The sequence below is a fragment of the Aricia agestis genome, chromosome 15, assembly GCF_905147365.1.
Source record: "Aricia agestis chromosome 15, ilAriAges1.1, whole genome shotgun sequence".
Classification (NCBI taxonomy): Eukaryota; Metazoa; Arthropoda; class Insecta; order Lepidoptera; family Lycaenidae; genus Aricia; species Aricia agestis.
In genome coordinates this window covers 3,350,097-3,363,199 of record NC_056420.1, presented here as the reverse complement: position 1 = coordinate 3,363,199, position 13,103 = coordinate 3,350,097, and the positions used below count along the sequence as shown (strand labels likewise).

Sequence of the window (13,103 nt, the reverse complement as noted above, 5' to 3'; positions counted from 1 at the left end):
AGTTTGTATAATGAACTTTTAGGTAATGGAATGGTCTTGTCAAAAAATAACATTACTACTATAGATCTCACCGGGGATGACACAATAAATAATCAACATTTTATGTATAGTAAAAAGAAACTTAAAAAATATATCAAAGTTAAAAAATGTATTAGGAAAACGGAGCAATTAATGCAAAAAAATAAAAAAATTGTAAAGCATCTTAACAATTTATCAAAGAATAAAAAAACTATTAAAAATCAATTGTTAAGCTGCTGTAAAGAGTTAGAACAGACTAGGCTTAGTTATGAGGCGGATGTAAGTGGTCTTCAATCAGAAATTTCAGATTTGCACTCTACCTTAACACATATCCAAAATAAATATGAAATAGCACAAAAAGAAATTTCTGCATATATATCAGCTATGGATGACCTCATAGAAATAGGAAGATACAATGAGGAACGTGTTAACTCCTTGTATAACAATTGTAATTGCCAGACAAAATTAGGTCATTCACAGAATTATAGTAATAGTTCAGTTATCGGTTCAGCGGTGAAGGCTTCTACTGACTCCTCAAAATATTATTATAAAGCTCAGGCATATGCCCCTGAGGCCGGTTCCATCAGTATTTATTGTGATGAAATAGGCCAAGGGGTAGGTGTACACTTGAATAAATTGTGTTTGGGACAAAAAATAAGTTGTACCTGCTTGCCCGGAGCATCATATGAACAAATAATTAGCCGGGCAATTAATTCTACTTTTTGTCCCAACTCAATTTTAATTATATTAATCGGGAGAAGAGGAAAGTTAAACAAAAAACAAATGTTGGATTATATAGACACTTTAAGTAATAAAGAAAATATTAGAAAAACTAGCTGTTGCCCGCAACTTCGTCCGCGTGAGTGTATGTTATTAAAATCGAGATTTAGAAAAATTAACACCCATCTACGACTATTTCATTTGGATGTATGTTACACACGAAATTTTTAATTTACATCAAATTCCCGGGACACTTGAACCTCAGATACTTATCGTTTTGAAAAATCCTTACACCCATCTACGACTATTTCATTTGGATATACGTTACACACGAAATTTTTAATTTACATCAAATTCCCGGGACACTTGAACCTCAGATACTTATCGTTTTGAAAAATCCTTACACCCATCTACGACTATTTCATTTGGATGTATGTAACACACGAAATTTTTAATTTACATCAAATTCCCGGGACACTTGAACCTCAGATACTTATCGTTTTGAAAAATCCTTACACCCATCTACGACTATTTCATTTGGATGTATGTTACACACGAAATTTTTAATTTACATCAAATTCCCGGGACACTTGAACCTCAGATACTTATCGTTTTGAAAAATCCTTACACCCATCTACGACTATTTCATTTGGATGTTTGTTACACACGAAATTTTTAATTTACATCAAATTCCCGGGACACTTGAACCTCAGATACTTATCGTTTTGAAAAATCCTTACACCCATCTACGACTATTTCATTTGGATGTACGTTACACACGAAATTTTTAATTTACATCAAATTCCCAGGAAACTTGAACCTCAGATACTTATCGTTTTGATAAATCCTTTCTTCGAAGGGAAACAAATTGGAATTTGTTGTGTTAGACTGTTGCCAAAGGTTGCTAATAATGATTGTGACAAAAACGCTTGAAGGCACGGATTAAGTTCCTATAGCGCTGTCCACGATATCACCATAGTATGCGACATCAGATTTACACTGTAGGTTGTCTAGCATTGTAGTTCTTTCGTCTTAGCAGAAAAAACTCTCCCAGAGAACATGATGAGAGGTTTATTCAAACACAGGCAGTAGCCTTCGGTCGTACATATTCTACCATTTATACCTATGTGCTCGACCGATGACCGACTAACTTAGATCCGTAAAGTTTGACTTTAAAATTTCCATGGCCGGTAATGAATTGAGACCATACACATTACACAGTGGTCAATTATATCCATCCAGGGTTTACGAATATTAGGAAAAGATTTAAAGATCGACCTTTGCTAGAATTGGTTATCACTATGGTTGTCGCTGTAAATTTCGAGGAGTTCCTTCAATTCCATTACTTATCAAGTCACCGTTTTTAGGGTTACGTACCCAAATGGTAAAAATGGGACCCTATTACTAAGACTTCGTTGTCTGTCCGTCTGTCTTCTCCAGGCTATACCTCAAGAACCTTTATAGCTAGAGTACAGAAATGTTTACACATTATGTATATCTGTTGCCACTATAACAACAAATACTGAAAACAAAATAAAATCAATATTTAAGGAGGGCTCCCATACAACAAACATGATTTTTTTGGCCTTTTTTGCTCGATATCAATAATAAAAACAGGCAGGCAGTTGAAATTTTCACAGAATCCTTAATTATATGTGTACTTTAATAATTAATAATAAAATTACAATATAATTAAAATTTAAGGAGGGCTCCCATACAAAAACACAACTTTTGACCTATTTTTTATCTATAACGGTACGGAACCCTTCGTGCGCGAGTCCGACTCGCACTTGGCCAATTTTATTGTAAATATGGTATCAAATTCGGGCAATCTATACAACAAAAAAAGAATTTTGAAAATCTGACCACAAACAGCAAAGTAAACATTAACTCCTCCTTTTTTGAAAGTCAGTTAAAAAAAGTATCTTAGATGTTGACCAGGGATATAAGGTATCATCATGTCAAATTTAATTGAAATCGGTCCAGTGGATTCAGAGATTAGCCTGTACAAACAGACAAACAGACAAACAGACAAACAGACAGAGAAACAAAAATTTCAAAAACAGTTAAAATGTGTTCTATTACTCTTCCAACATGCCCCTGACTTGTTTTTTTAAGTTTATTTTCAATGTACAAAAATTTTACCTCTACGATTTTATTATATGTATAGATTATTTTGTTTACCTTTCCTTATATTAAAGAGACGAGTAAAAAACTGCCACACGAGATTAAAGAAAATCATATAAGATATAAGCTGAACAGCCTACTTTGTAGTGCCACCAACCAAAATTGTATACTTTTAAGTAACAATATCCCACAAATAGATGTGGTTGATATTAATAATATTTTAAATTTTAGGTTTAATAATCTAACATATGATAAGTTTTACTTATCACATTCTTATACCAGACATATAGCCAGATGGCTATTTCATTTTTTAGTTCTAAGACAAGCCAACAAATTGGCTAAACCATCCAGTGCTTTTATTGAGCATTCAACTTTTTTAAACAACTGTATAGATAACAGTTTGGAATATGTTCCAAATGATTTAAATTAGTTACTAAGACAACAGAGGCTCACTCTAGCAATGTATTAAGAAATATAAATAATATACGTGCCCACCACCGGGAAACTACCAAAAATAAAAGAAGTAACTGTAATTTTAATATTAAGTTTGTACACCAGAACTTGCAAGGGATGATAGGAAAAGAATTAGATATCGAACTGTTTTTAAATGAATATAACTTAGATATTATGTGTATTACAGAGCACTGGCTTAGAAATTGCGAATTAATATTTAACTTTTGTAATCACCAGTTAGCAAGTTCGTTCAGCAGAGAAAATGCCATTAGAGGTGGCTCTCTAATTTTAATTCATAAAAAGCTAAAGTTTAAAGAACGAAAAGATATTGTGAAATTCTCTTCTGAACGAATAATCGAAGTAGCCTGTATTGAGCTGAGCCACCTTATTATTGTAAGCGTATACAGGCCTCCATCAGGTCTATACGACTCTTTTGAAGAAATAATGGAACAAGTTTTAAATAAAGTATGTGCATCTAAAAAAAGGATTATTGTATGTGGTGATTTCAATATTAATTTGTTAGACTTAAATTGCACCACAATTAGATTCACATCCTTATTAAAATCGTTTAACCTAATTAATTTATTTAATGAACCAACTAGAGTTTGCGAAACAACTGCCACTTGCATTGACAATATTTACACAAATGTTACTCCCTGTAAAAAAGAAATAATTAATGCTCTGAGTTCTGATCATCGTGGACAGTTAGCTTCTTTTAACATTAAATGTGATAGTAATACTGAAGAAAAGATTGAGTTTATTCCTGTAAATACAAAACGTATTGAGAAATTTAGAAGTAAACTTGTTTCAAGTCTTCAGCGCTTAGATATGTCAAATAAACCAGATGAAGATTTTAATACATTGTTTAAAGTAGTGAGAAATGAATTCAAGTCTGTGTTTACTTCTAAAACGGTCAGTTTAAATAATAAAAATAATAATTTCAGAAATTGGGCAACTCCAGGTATTATTGTAAGTAGGCAAAGACTGTATGAGTTATATGATGAAAAAACAATGAATACTAGTGAATCCTTTAAAATATACGTGAAGAAATATTCAAAAATTTTTAGAAAAGTCTGTCAAGCTGCGAAGGCCCTCCATATAAAAGAAAAAATAAAGAACTCTAAAAATAAAGTGAAAACCACCTGGAAAGTTATTGCAGATGAGACTGGAAGAGTCAACTGTCGTAACTCTAAACTTGAACTTTATATTGATGATAAAAAGGTCAACTCTGACCTTGAGGTTGCGACAGTTTTTGAGAAGTTTTTTGCTGACATTTCGATCTCAACTACAAAAGACTTAAATTCCTCACCTGAAGTTGCGGAAAGGTTACTTAAAGAAAATGTCAAGGAATGTGATGTCAATTTTATTTTTAAAGAAATCGACTCCAGGGATATTATTAAGACTTTCAAATCGCTAAATGTTAAAAGTACAACTGATCTCTGGGGTATGTCCACAAGAGTTATTAAATCTATAATTGACATCATTGCCCCGCACTTAGCTCTAGTCTTTAATAATTGTATTAAAAATGGTGTGTTCCCTGACCTAATGAAGCATAGCAAGGTGATGCCTCTCTTCAAAGCTGGGACTAAGTCTGACCCAGCTAACTACAGACCAATATCTATTTTGCCAACTTTTAGTAAAGTATTTGAAAAAATAATTCTAAATCAATTACTAGTTCACTTTAACTGTAATAATTTGTTACATAACAATCAATTTGGCTTTACTAAAGGTAGGTCCACTACAGATGCAGGCATCAGTCTTCTATGTAGTATATTTGAAGCTTGGGAGGGGTCGCAGGATGCACTTGGTATCTTCTGCGACCTATCCAAAGCATTTGATTGCGTTGAACATGCTACATTAATCAGAAAATTGTATCATTATGGTATAAGGGACACAGCCCTAAAACTGTTAAGTTCTTACCTTGCAAATAGAACGCAAAGAGTTGAAGTTAATTCTAAAAGGTCTAATGGTAGTAAAATAAAGCTAGGTGTTCCACAAGGATCTATTTTAGGTCCCTTTCTTTTTCTCATTTACATAAATGACCTACCTTATCTAGTTAAAGATAAGCATGAGATAGTACTTTTTGCTGATGACACTTCACTAATTTTTAATGTGAAGCGACAACAATATAATTACGACGAGGTAAATAGTGCTCTCTTAAAAATAGTACAATGGTTTAATGCTAATAATTTACTATTAAATTCTAACAAAACGAAATGTTTAAAGTTCAGTTTGCCAAATGTTAGACAAGTACAAACCAATGTATTATTAAATGATGAGAAAATGAAATTAGTGGACACCACTGTTTTCCTAGGTATAACTTTAGACAGTAAATTACAGTGGGGTCCGCATATTGCAAATCTGGCGGATAGGCTCAGTTCTGCAGCATATGCTGTTAAAAAAATCAGAGAAATAACTGATGTAGAAACAGCGCGACTTGTTTACTTTAGTTACTTCCACAGCATTATGTCATATGGAATCCTTCTATGGGGAAATGCAGCGGACATTAATTCAATATTCGTGCTGCAGAAGCGAGCCATACGTTCTATTTATAAGATGTCATCGTGTGAATCCTTAAGAGAAAAGTTTAAGGAAATAAATATTCTGACCGTCGCATCTCAATATGTCTTGGATAACGTACTGTATGTAAGAAAGAACTTAAATAATTTCAAAAAGAAAAGCGACAATCATTGTTTTAACACTAGAAATAAGAACAAATTAGAAATACCAGTGATCAGACTTGGCAAAGTCAGCAAATCTTTTAAAGGCCAGTGTATACGCCTGTACAATAGAATCCCAGAAAACGTTCAAAATCTCTCTATCAATAAATTTAAAAATGTAGTAAAAGAACGTTTGTGTACTAAAGCTTATTATAAAATCAATGATTTCATCGACGACAACACACCTTGGGAATAGGGTGGTTCTTATAGGCTACTAGAATATTTTTCATAATTCCTATTGTAAATAGCTCTTAGTGATAATATTGTTATATAACACAGTCAAATTAACTAGACGCATGGTGATGACGTCATTACGAAGCTTGCATATACATTCCAGTGGTGCGTCAGGTTAATGTGACCGTGTTGTACTGTATATGTTTTAAATTGTAATTTTCCATCTTTTTAGTAAAAGATGGCCCCGTGCGAGTTTCTTACGCCGGTTCTTCTCGCCGGGTTAGTTCCCGAACCGGTGGTAGGCACCGTAGTATCGACGTTCGGTAAAGTTTTTGTAAAAAAATTACTCCGAATAAAAATATTTTTGATTTTGATTTGATTTTGATTTTGATTTTATCCGTTTGATGAAGACGTCCGTTGCGTATGATACCGACCTGTGAACGCTTACCTTTAGACGGTACGTCACAACTAACAACTGTGGGCCTACCATTACCTCTACTAAGCGACACCGTTTGGTAGATGAGCAATATTACTTGAACGTCAAACTAGCGATCTTAAGGTAGTTGATATTTCACAGCGGATTTAACAATGTTTTGCATTTTTACTGTTTTTTAGTAAAATTATATTTGAAAAGTGAGTACGGTAATATTATTGTAATCTTACAACAAAGTGTTCTGGAAACAAGATAGTTTTAGGGAAGGTCGTGGCGTGGTAGGCCCCCTGCAAGCGTCATAAACTGTCAACGTCTGCCATCGACTGCCGCCGACGCATGTCGCCGACACGCACCGTTCGTCTGTAAGAAGCCTAATATTATAAACTTAAACTTGATGTTTTGACTTGTAATGTAAACATACTTAGTTTGTAGCCAGTCTGTGAACGAAGGTCATCCATAATGTTAGTGTTGTATTTTTTTGCTATTGTAGCCGTTCTTTTAATTTATTACTTCAGACACAAAAACAATTATTGGAAGAACAAAGGCCTTCCAGGACCGAAGCCAATTTTATTGTTTGGTAATTACAAAAACGCGGCTCTCAGAAGAGAAAACTCGGCGGAAACCCTACGAAATATTTATAATGAGTTCCGGAATGTTCCTCTAATTGGAATGTATAGGATGACATCACCGTGCATCCTAGTCACCGATTTGGACGTTATAAAAAACATCATGATTAAAGACTTCGATAAGTTCCAAGACCGCGGAGTGGAATTCAGCAAGGAAGGTTTGGGAGCTAATCTCTTCCACGCAGATGGAGAAACGTGGAGGGTACTGAGGAACAGATTCACGCCAATGTTCACGACGAGCAAACTCAAGAACATGGTGTACCTGATTGAGCAGAAGAGTGACATAATAATGAGATATCTAGACGATATTACAACAGGTACCGAAGAACAGGACATAACAAAAATAATACGAAGATACACGTGCTCGACCATAGCGTCGTGTGCGTTCGGTCTCGAGTTTGACACAATCAGTGAATCTCTTATGGCCGTGCTCTTAAAAATAGATAAGCTCACTCTAACCTGCAATCCGTTTCACGAAATAGACATGATGTTTCCAGGAGTTTTGAAGAAAACTAATATCTCTCTATTCCCTAGGGACGTCTCAAGTTTCTTCGACAGAATGGTATCTAATGTCATCAATGAAAGAGATGGAAAACCATCTACTAGAAATGATTTTATGGATATCATACTGGAGATGAGGGAACAAAAAGATATAACATACAGACAAAACAATAAAGGGAATGGTGAAGATGACCTCAAACTGACATTAACAGATGGAGTCATAGCTGCACAAGCTTTTGTAATTTACATAGCTGGTTACGAAACCAGTGCAACTATACTAACATATCTAGTATATGAACTCGCTATGAATCCAAAAATACAAAACAAGTTACTAGAAGAAATCGATGAAGTGATGAACAGGAATAAGGACGAAATCACTTACGACAGCGTCTGCAATAATCCTTACATGGAGAAAGTGTTTAACGAAGTATATAGGAAGTATCCTTTAGTTCCAATTTTCAGAAAATCTAACTGTGATTATAAGGTACCAGGTATGGATTTTACAATAGAAAAGGATACAGTAATAATGATACCGACTCTAGGAATTCATTACGATGAGAAATACTATCCTGATCCAAAAAAGTTTGATCCGGAAAGATTTTCCCCGGAAAATGAGCAAAACAGACACAGCTGTGCTTACCTGCCTTACGGAGTGGGCCCTCGAAATTGCATAGGTGAGAAAATTACACCCTTAAAAATAATAATTATCCCCATAGTACTAAAATATGAAAAGTTTGTCTATCTGTCCGCTTAAACATGCCATCATCTAAAACGATAGATTTTGGTGGCATTTAGGACAATAGTTTTGATCACGGCAAAATATACTTGCTATGTAATTGCTAATGTTTTACGGAATAAAATTGCGGGCAATTTACTCATAAACGATTCTTTTTGCCGCTCAATAATTTATTTTTACATTTTAGGTATACGATTTGGCAAACTGCAAACCAGGGTTTTTGCTATGAAATTCTTCAGGAAATATCGCGTGGAACCATCCCCGAAGACGGGAAATCTGGAATTCGACCCTAATAGGTTACTCGTCAGTCCACTGGGTGGAATTTATGTTAATATCGTTCCGAGAAATGTAAAAGCTCAATGATTTTGTATTAAGTATAGCAAAAATATAATAAATTTTGAACTAGCTAACTAACATTTATGATACTATTACGAGTATACTTAATCATTTATTTTTCTAACCCCCGACAAAAAAGAGGGGTGTTATAAGTTTGATTGATAATCGTAATTCATGATTTAATGATAAACGATAAATTTAATTTCATGATAAAATTAAATAACTATTTCTAAAAATGGTGAAAAGCAAATTTTGATTATACTTTAAAAACTCGTAGAGAAAGTTTTCAATTTAATAGTGGAGAAAAGGTATATTTTTAAATAAAGCATTAAGAATTATTGTTCATTTTATTAAAAATAATCAACTATAATATTTTATAGTCACATTATAACTAAATAGAGATGCGGTGTCCTTGTATATCAGTAGCGCTATCAAAGTTACTAATTGACCTGCGTACTTAGTGTATGATTATTGATTATACAATATACAGTCATGTTTACCCCAAAAAGTTAAAAGTTAAAAAAATCTGCGAATGCTACAGACTTTATATCTATAAGTACGTGATATTTGGATCGTAATCAACTATCACAAATCACAACATTTGTAGAGTGTGTGATGTATCGCGTACTTATATAATACAGATCGCCGAATTTCTAAATAATAAGGAACTTACGATCTTTAAAAAAGAGCCATTTCGTTGATGAAGAATGCCATATTTCATAACATCAAAATAATCAAAGAATCGGACACCGTTTGGACACGTCTATAGTTAATATTATTGTGGCGGTACCCACAATTCGCTTAACAATCCTGCATCGCGCTATTGAAGCTCCGGAGAACGGCAAGATATATTATACAACGTCTGAGATGACGTCAGTGGGCTTCGGCCTGACCGAGCATGCTATCTCTCTCGGTCGGAAGATCTTCCTTTTCGGCCGCCGCTAACAACGGTAAAGCTGGGCCGGCTCGACTGGAGAAATACCACGTTCTCACAGAAAACCGGCGTGAAACAGCGCTCGCGCTGTGTTTCGCTGAGTGAGTGAGTTTACCGGAGGCCCAATTCCCTTCCCTATCCTCCACTATTCCCTTCCCTTCCCATCCCTACCCTCCTCCGGCAACGCACCTGCAGCTCTTCTGATGCTGCGAGTGTCCATGGGCGACGGAAGTTGCTTTCCATCAGGTGACCCGTTTGCTCGTTTGCCCCCTTCTTTCATTAAAAAAAAATAACACGCTTAGACTAACAGGAGCGAAGATACAGAGGAAAATGTGAAAAAAACGGGATTTTTTAAAGTGCTTATTATTCTCACGAACTTCTGAGATAGATCACCTGAGACATAATATATTATGCTAATTATTGTGTAAATTATATTATGTTTCCGTGAAATTCCAGTTTCACGAGGGCGAAGCCGCACGGAACGTCTAGTCTATACTATCTATACTATATCTATACTATTATTATAATTGGGAAGAGTTTGTTCGTTTGTTTGTTTGAACGCGCTAATCTCAGTAACTACTGGTCTGATTTGAAAAAATCTTTCAGTGTTATTGAGGAAGGCTGTAGGCTATATTTTATCACGCAAAATGTGGAAAAAAAAAATGGGGGGGGAATTATTTGAAAGGGCTTATTTGAACGCGCTAATCTCAGAAATTACTGGTCCGATTTGAAAAATTCTTTCAGTTTTAGATATCCCATTTATCAAGGAAGGCTATACGCTATACATATTTAATTACGCTAGGACTAATAAGAGCGAAGAAATAGTGAAAAATGTGGAAAAACGGGGAAAATCATATGAAATTGCTTAAAATCTTAATAACTACTAACTAAGAATGGACCACGCAAAGGGATATAAGCTATTTTTTGCGGAAAAATTCGGTTTCCGTGAAATTCCTAAATTAGGCGGGCGAAGCCGCGCGGAACATCTAGTTGTATATAATTTTGTAGTCGCGTAGTGTCGCGAAGCCTTACTCAGCGGGTCGCCGACAGAAAGAAAAAGCTGACGTATGATAGATAAACTAACTAGAAAAAAAAACATTAACTAACTTACCTGTAGCCTATTAATAAAATTATTTCTTTGGCCTTCTACACGAGGGGGTCGCCAGTATATTTCAATCCGTAAAGGGGTCGCAAAATAAAAAAGATTTAAAAACACTGATAAATAATAGACATAGAGCATCGAAGCAGAACCTTGCTCAGTAGAATGGCCTTCATACATTCTGGTTTTCAAATCTAGACAAAACTTTTTGCAGTCAATAAGGATAATATTAAAGCAAAAAACCTTATCGTGAATAGAACACCTGCCTACATTTGTACAGGCGCTAGGTTCAGTAGGTATTGTACAGGGCTAAAAGTTTCCAAACTTATGTTTATTATATAAAAATGAAATTTTTTTGCCACAGGTGAATGAAAGTCGTAAAAGTGACTTGTTTGCTTAAAATGCTTCATTTTACAATATAATTTAAAATTTTGGATATTTAACCCATGCATTCCCTAAATCAATTGTGTGTTAAGGCATTTAAGCAAAAATAATACAAAAAAGTCTTTAAATTACCTGTAAAACAGATGAAAATACGAGCGGTCTGTCAGACCCCATATCCATAACTATGTTACAACTTTTAGATGCCCATAGTTAAAGGTTAAAGCAAAAAACCTTATCGTGAATAGAACACCTGCCTACATTTGTACAGGCGCTAGGCGGATTAGAATTAGAATAGCGTTGATTAGACTTGCGCCGCTTCTTCAATTTGAATATGATTTGTGCCAAATATAATATGCAAATACCTCGCCATTAAAGACCTCTTGAAAGGTGAATTCTAGACCGTAATCCAATTTTTCATCGTCATCATCATCATTTTTCTCATAAAGGGTAAAACTTCAGTTGTAGGGTCCCGTAGTCAACGACGACTTGTTGATTACAGAACCCTAAAATGGAACCCTAACCGGCAGATTTTTTGTATATTGATTGATAGGTTAATATTTATTTAATTTAAGAGTATGTCCTAAAATAGAACAATCCATAATATTTTAGGACCATCAACTCGAAATATGAAATCCTTTCTATATCTGTTAGCTACCACTTTTGAAAATTTTCGCAGAGGAAATTGTTGTTCGTCTTATCAAAATGAAGCTATACACACAAATTTACTTGATATTTATAAAAAAAGTTTCCCTTTTTTGATAGACAATCACGTGATTAGCCTGCAATCTGCATTGTCCTATCTGAACTAGAACGAAATATTTTAATTGATCCAACATAGAAATCAAATCCGCCTTATCACACTGGCGATTAGCGAGCGATTTGAAAGCGACGCGACTGCGCAGCGCACACGCCGCGATTGCGCGGCGTGCATGTCGCTACAGCGCAGCGTCATCGCGGCGTGGCGTGGACGCCACTTTGTACACTCGTCTACACAGATTATTATTATACAGAATGTAACAAAAATAAGTGATAATACTTTAGGGTGTGTACGTGTTCCTTGTAGAGATATATAATACGTGGGAGAGCCATGCTTCGGCAGGAATGGGCCGGCTCGACCGGAGAAATACCACGTTCTCACAGAAAACCGGCGTGAAACAGCGCTTGCGCTGTGTTTCGACGAGTGAGTGAGTTTACCGGAGGCCCAATCCCCTACCCTATTCCCTTCCCTACCCTCCCTATTTGATAGCGACGCGACTGCGCAGCGCACACGCCGCGATGACGCCGCGATTGCGCGGCGTGCACGCAGCTTGCCTTCGGCGTTTTGGACACTCAGCAGCAAAATTTCTGACGTCACTCCCTCGACAAGTCTACTATATGTATACAGTGTGTAACAAAAATAAGTGATAATACTTTAGGGTGTGTACGTGTTCCTTTTAGAGAGTACACTGTGAAAGTAGCAGCGATGAAAGACCAAATTTCTTTTCCACTTTTGTATGGGGAAACTCGTGACGCTCGGGCCCTTGCCCATACAAAAGTGAAAAAAAAATTCGTCTTTCAGCGCTGCTATTTTCACAGTGAACTCTCTAAAAGGAACACGTACACACCCTAAAGTATTATCACTTATTTTTGTTACACACTGTATACATATAGTAGACTCGTCGAGGGAGTGACGTCAGAAATTTTGCTGCTGAGTGTCCAAAACGCCGAAGGCAAGCTTCGTGCATGCCGCGCAATCGCGGCGTCATCGCGGCGTGTGCGCTGCGCAGTCGCGTCGCTTTCAAATCGCTCGCTAATCGCCAGTGTGATAAGGCCCTTAGAGTCGAGAGCCAAGTGTAATAATAC

The 13,103-nt window shown here is 35.7% G+C and overlaps 1 protein-coding gene across 1 annotated transcript; it reads left to right on the top strand.

The window, feature by feature from the left end:
- The first annotated feature begins 7,090 nt into the window (after positions 1 to 7,090).
- Positions 7,091 to 8,877, top strand: LOC121734051 (cytochrome P450 6B6-like). The gene is made up of 2 exons (XM_042124455.1): positions 7,091 to 8,446; positions 8,696 to 8,877. Exons 1-2 carry the CDS (start codon positions 7,105 to 7,107, stop codon positions 8,869 to 8,871), a joined length of 1,518 nt encoding a protein of 505 aa, XP_041980389.1. The 5' UTR covers positions 7,091 to 7,104; the 3' UTR covers positions 8,872 to 8,877.
- The last annotated feature ends 4,226 nt before the right edge of the window (positions 8,878 to 13,103 follow it).

Coding starts and splice junctions, on each gene's coding strand:
- LOC121734051 (XM_042124455.1), top strand. CDS start 7,105: ATGTTAGTGTTGTATTTTTTTGCTATTGTAGCCGTTCTTTTAATTTAT. Junction 8,447..8,695: donor GGGCCCTCGAAATTGCATAG/GTGAGAAAATTA, acceptor TTTACATTTTAG/GTATACGATTTGGCAAACTG.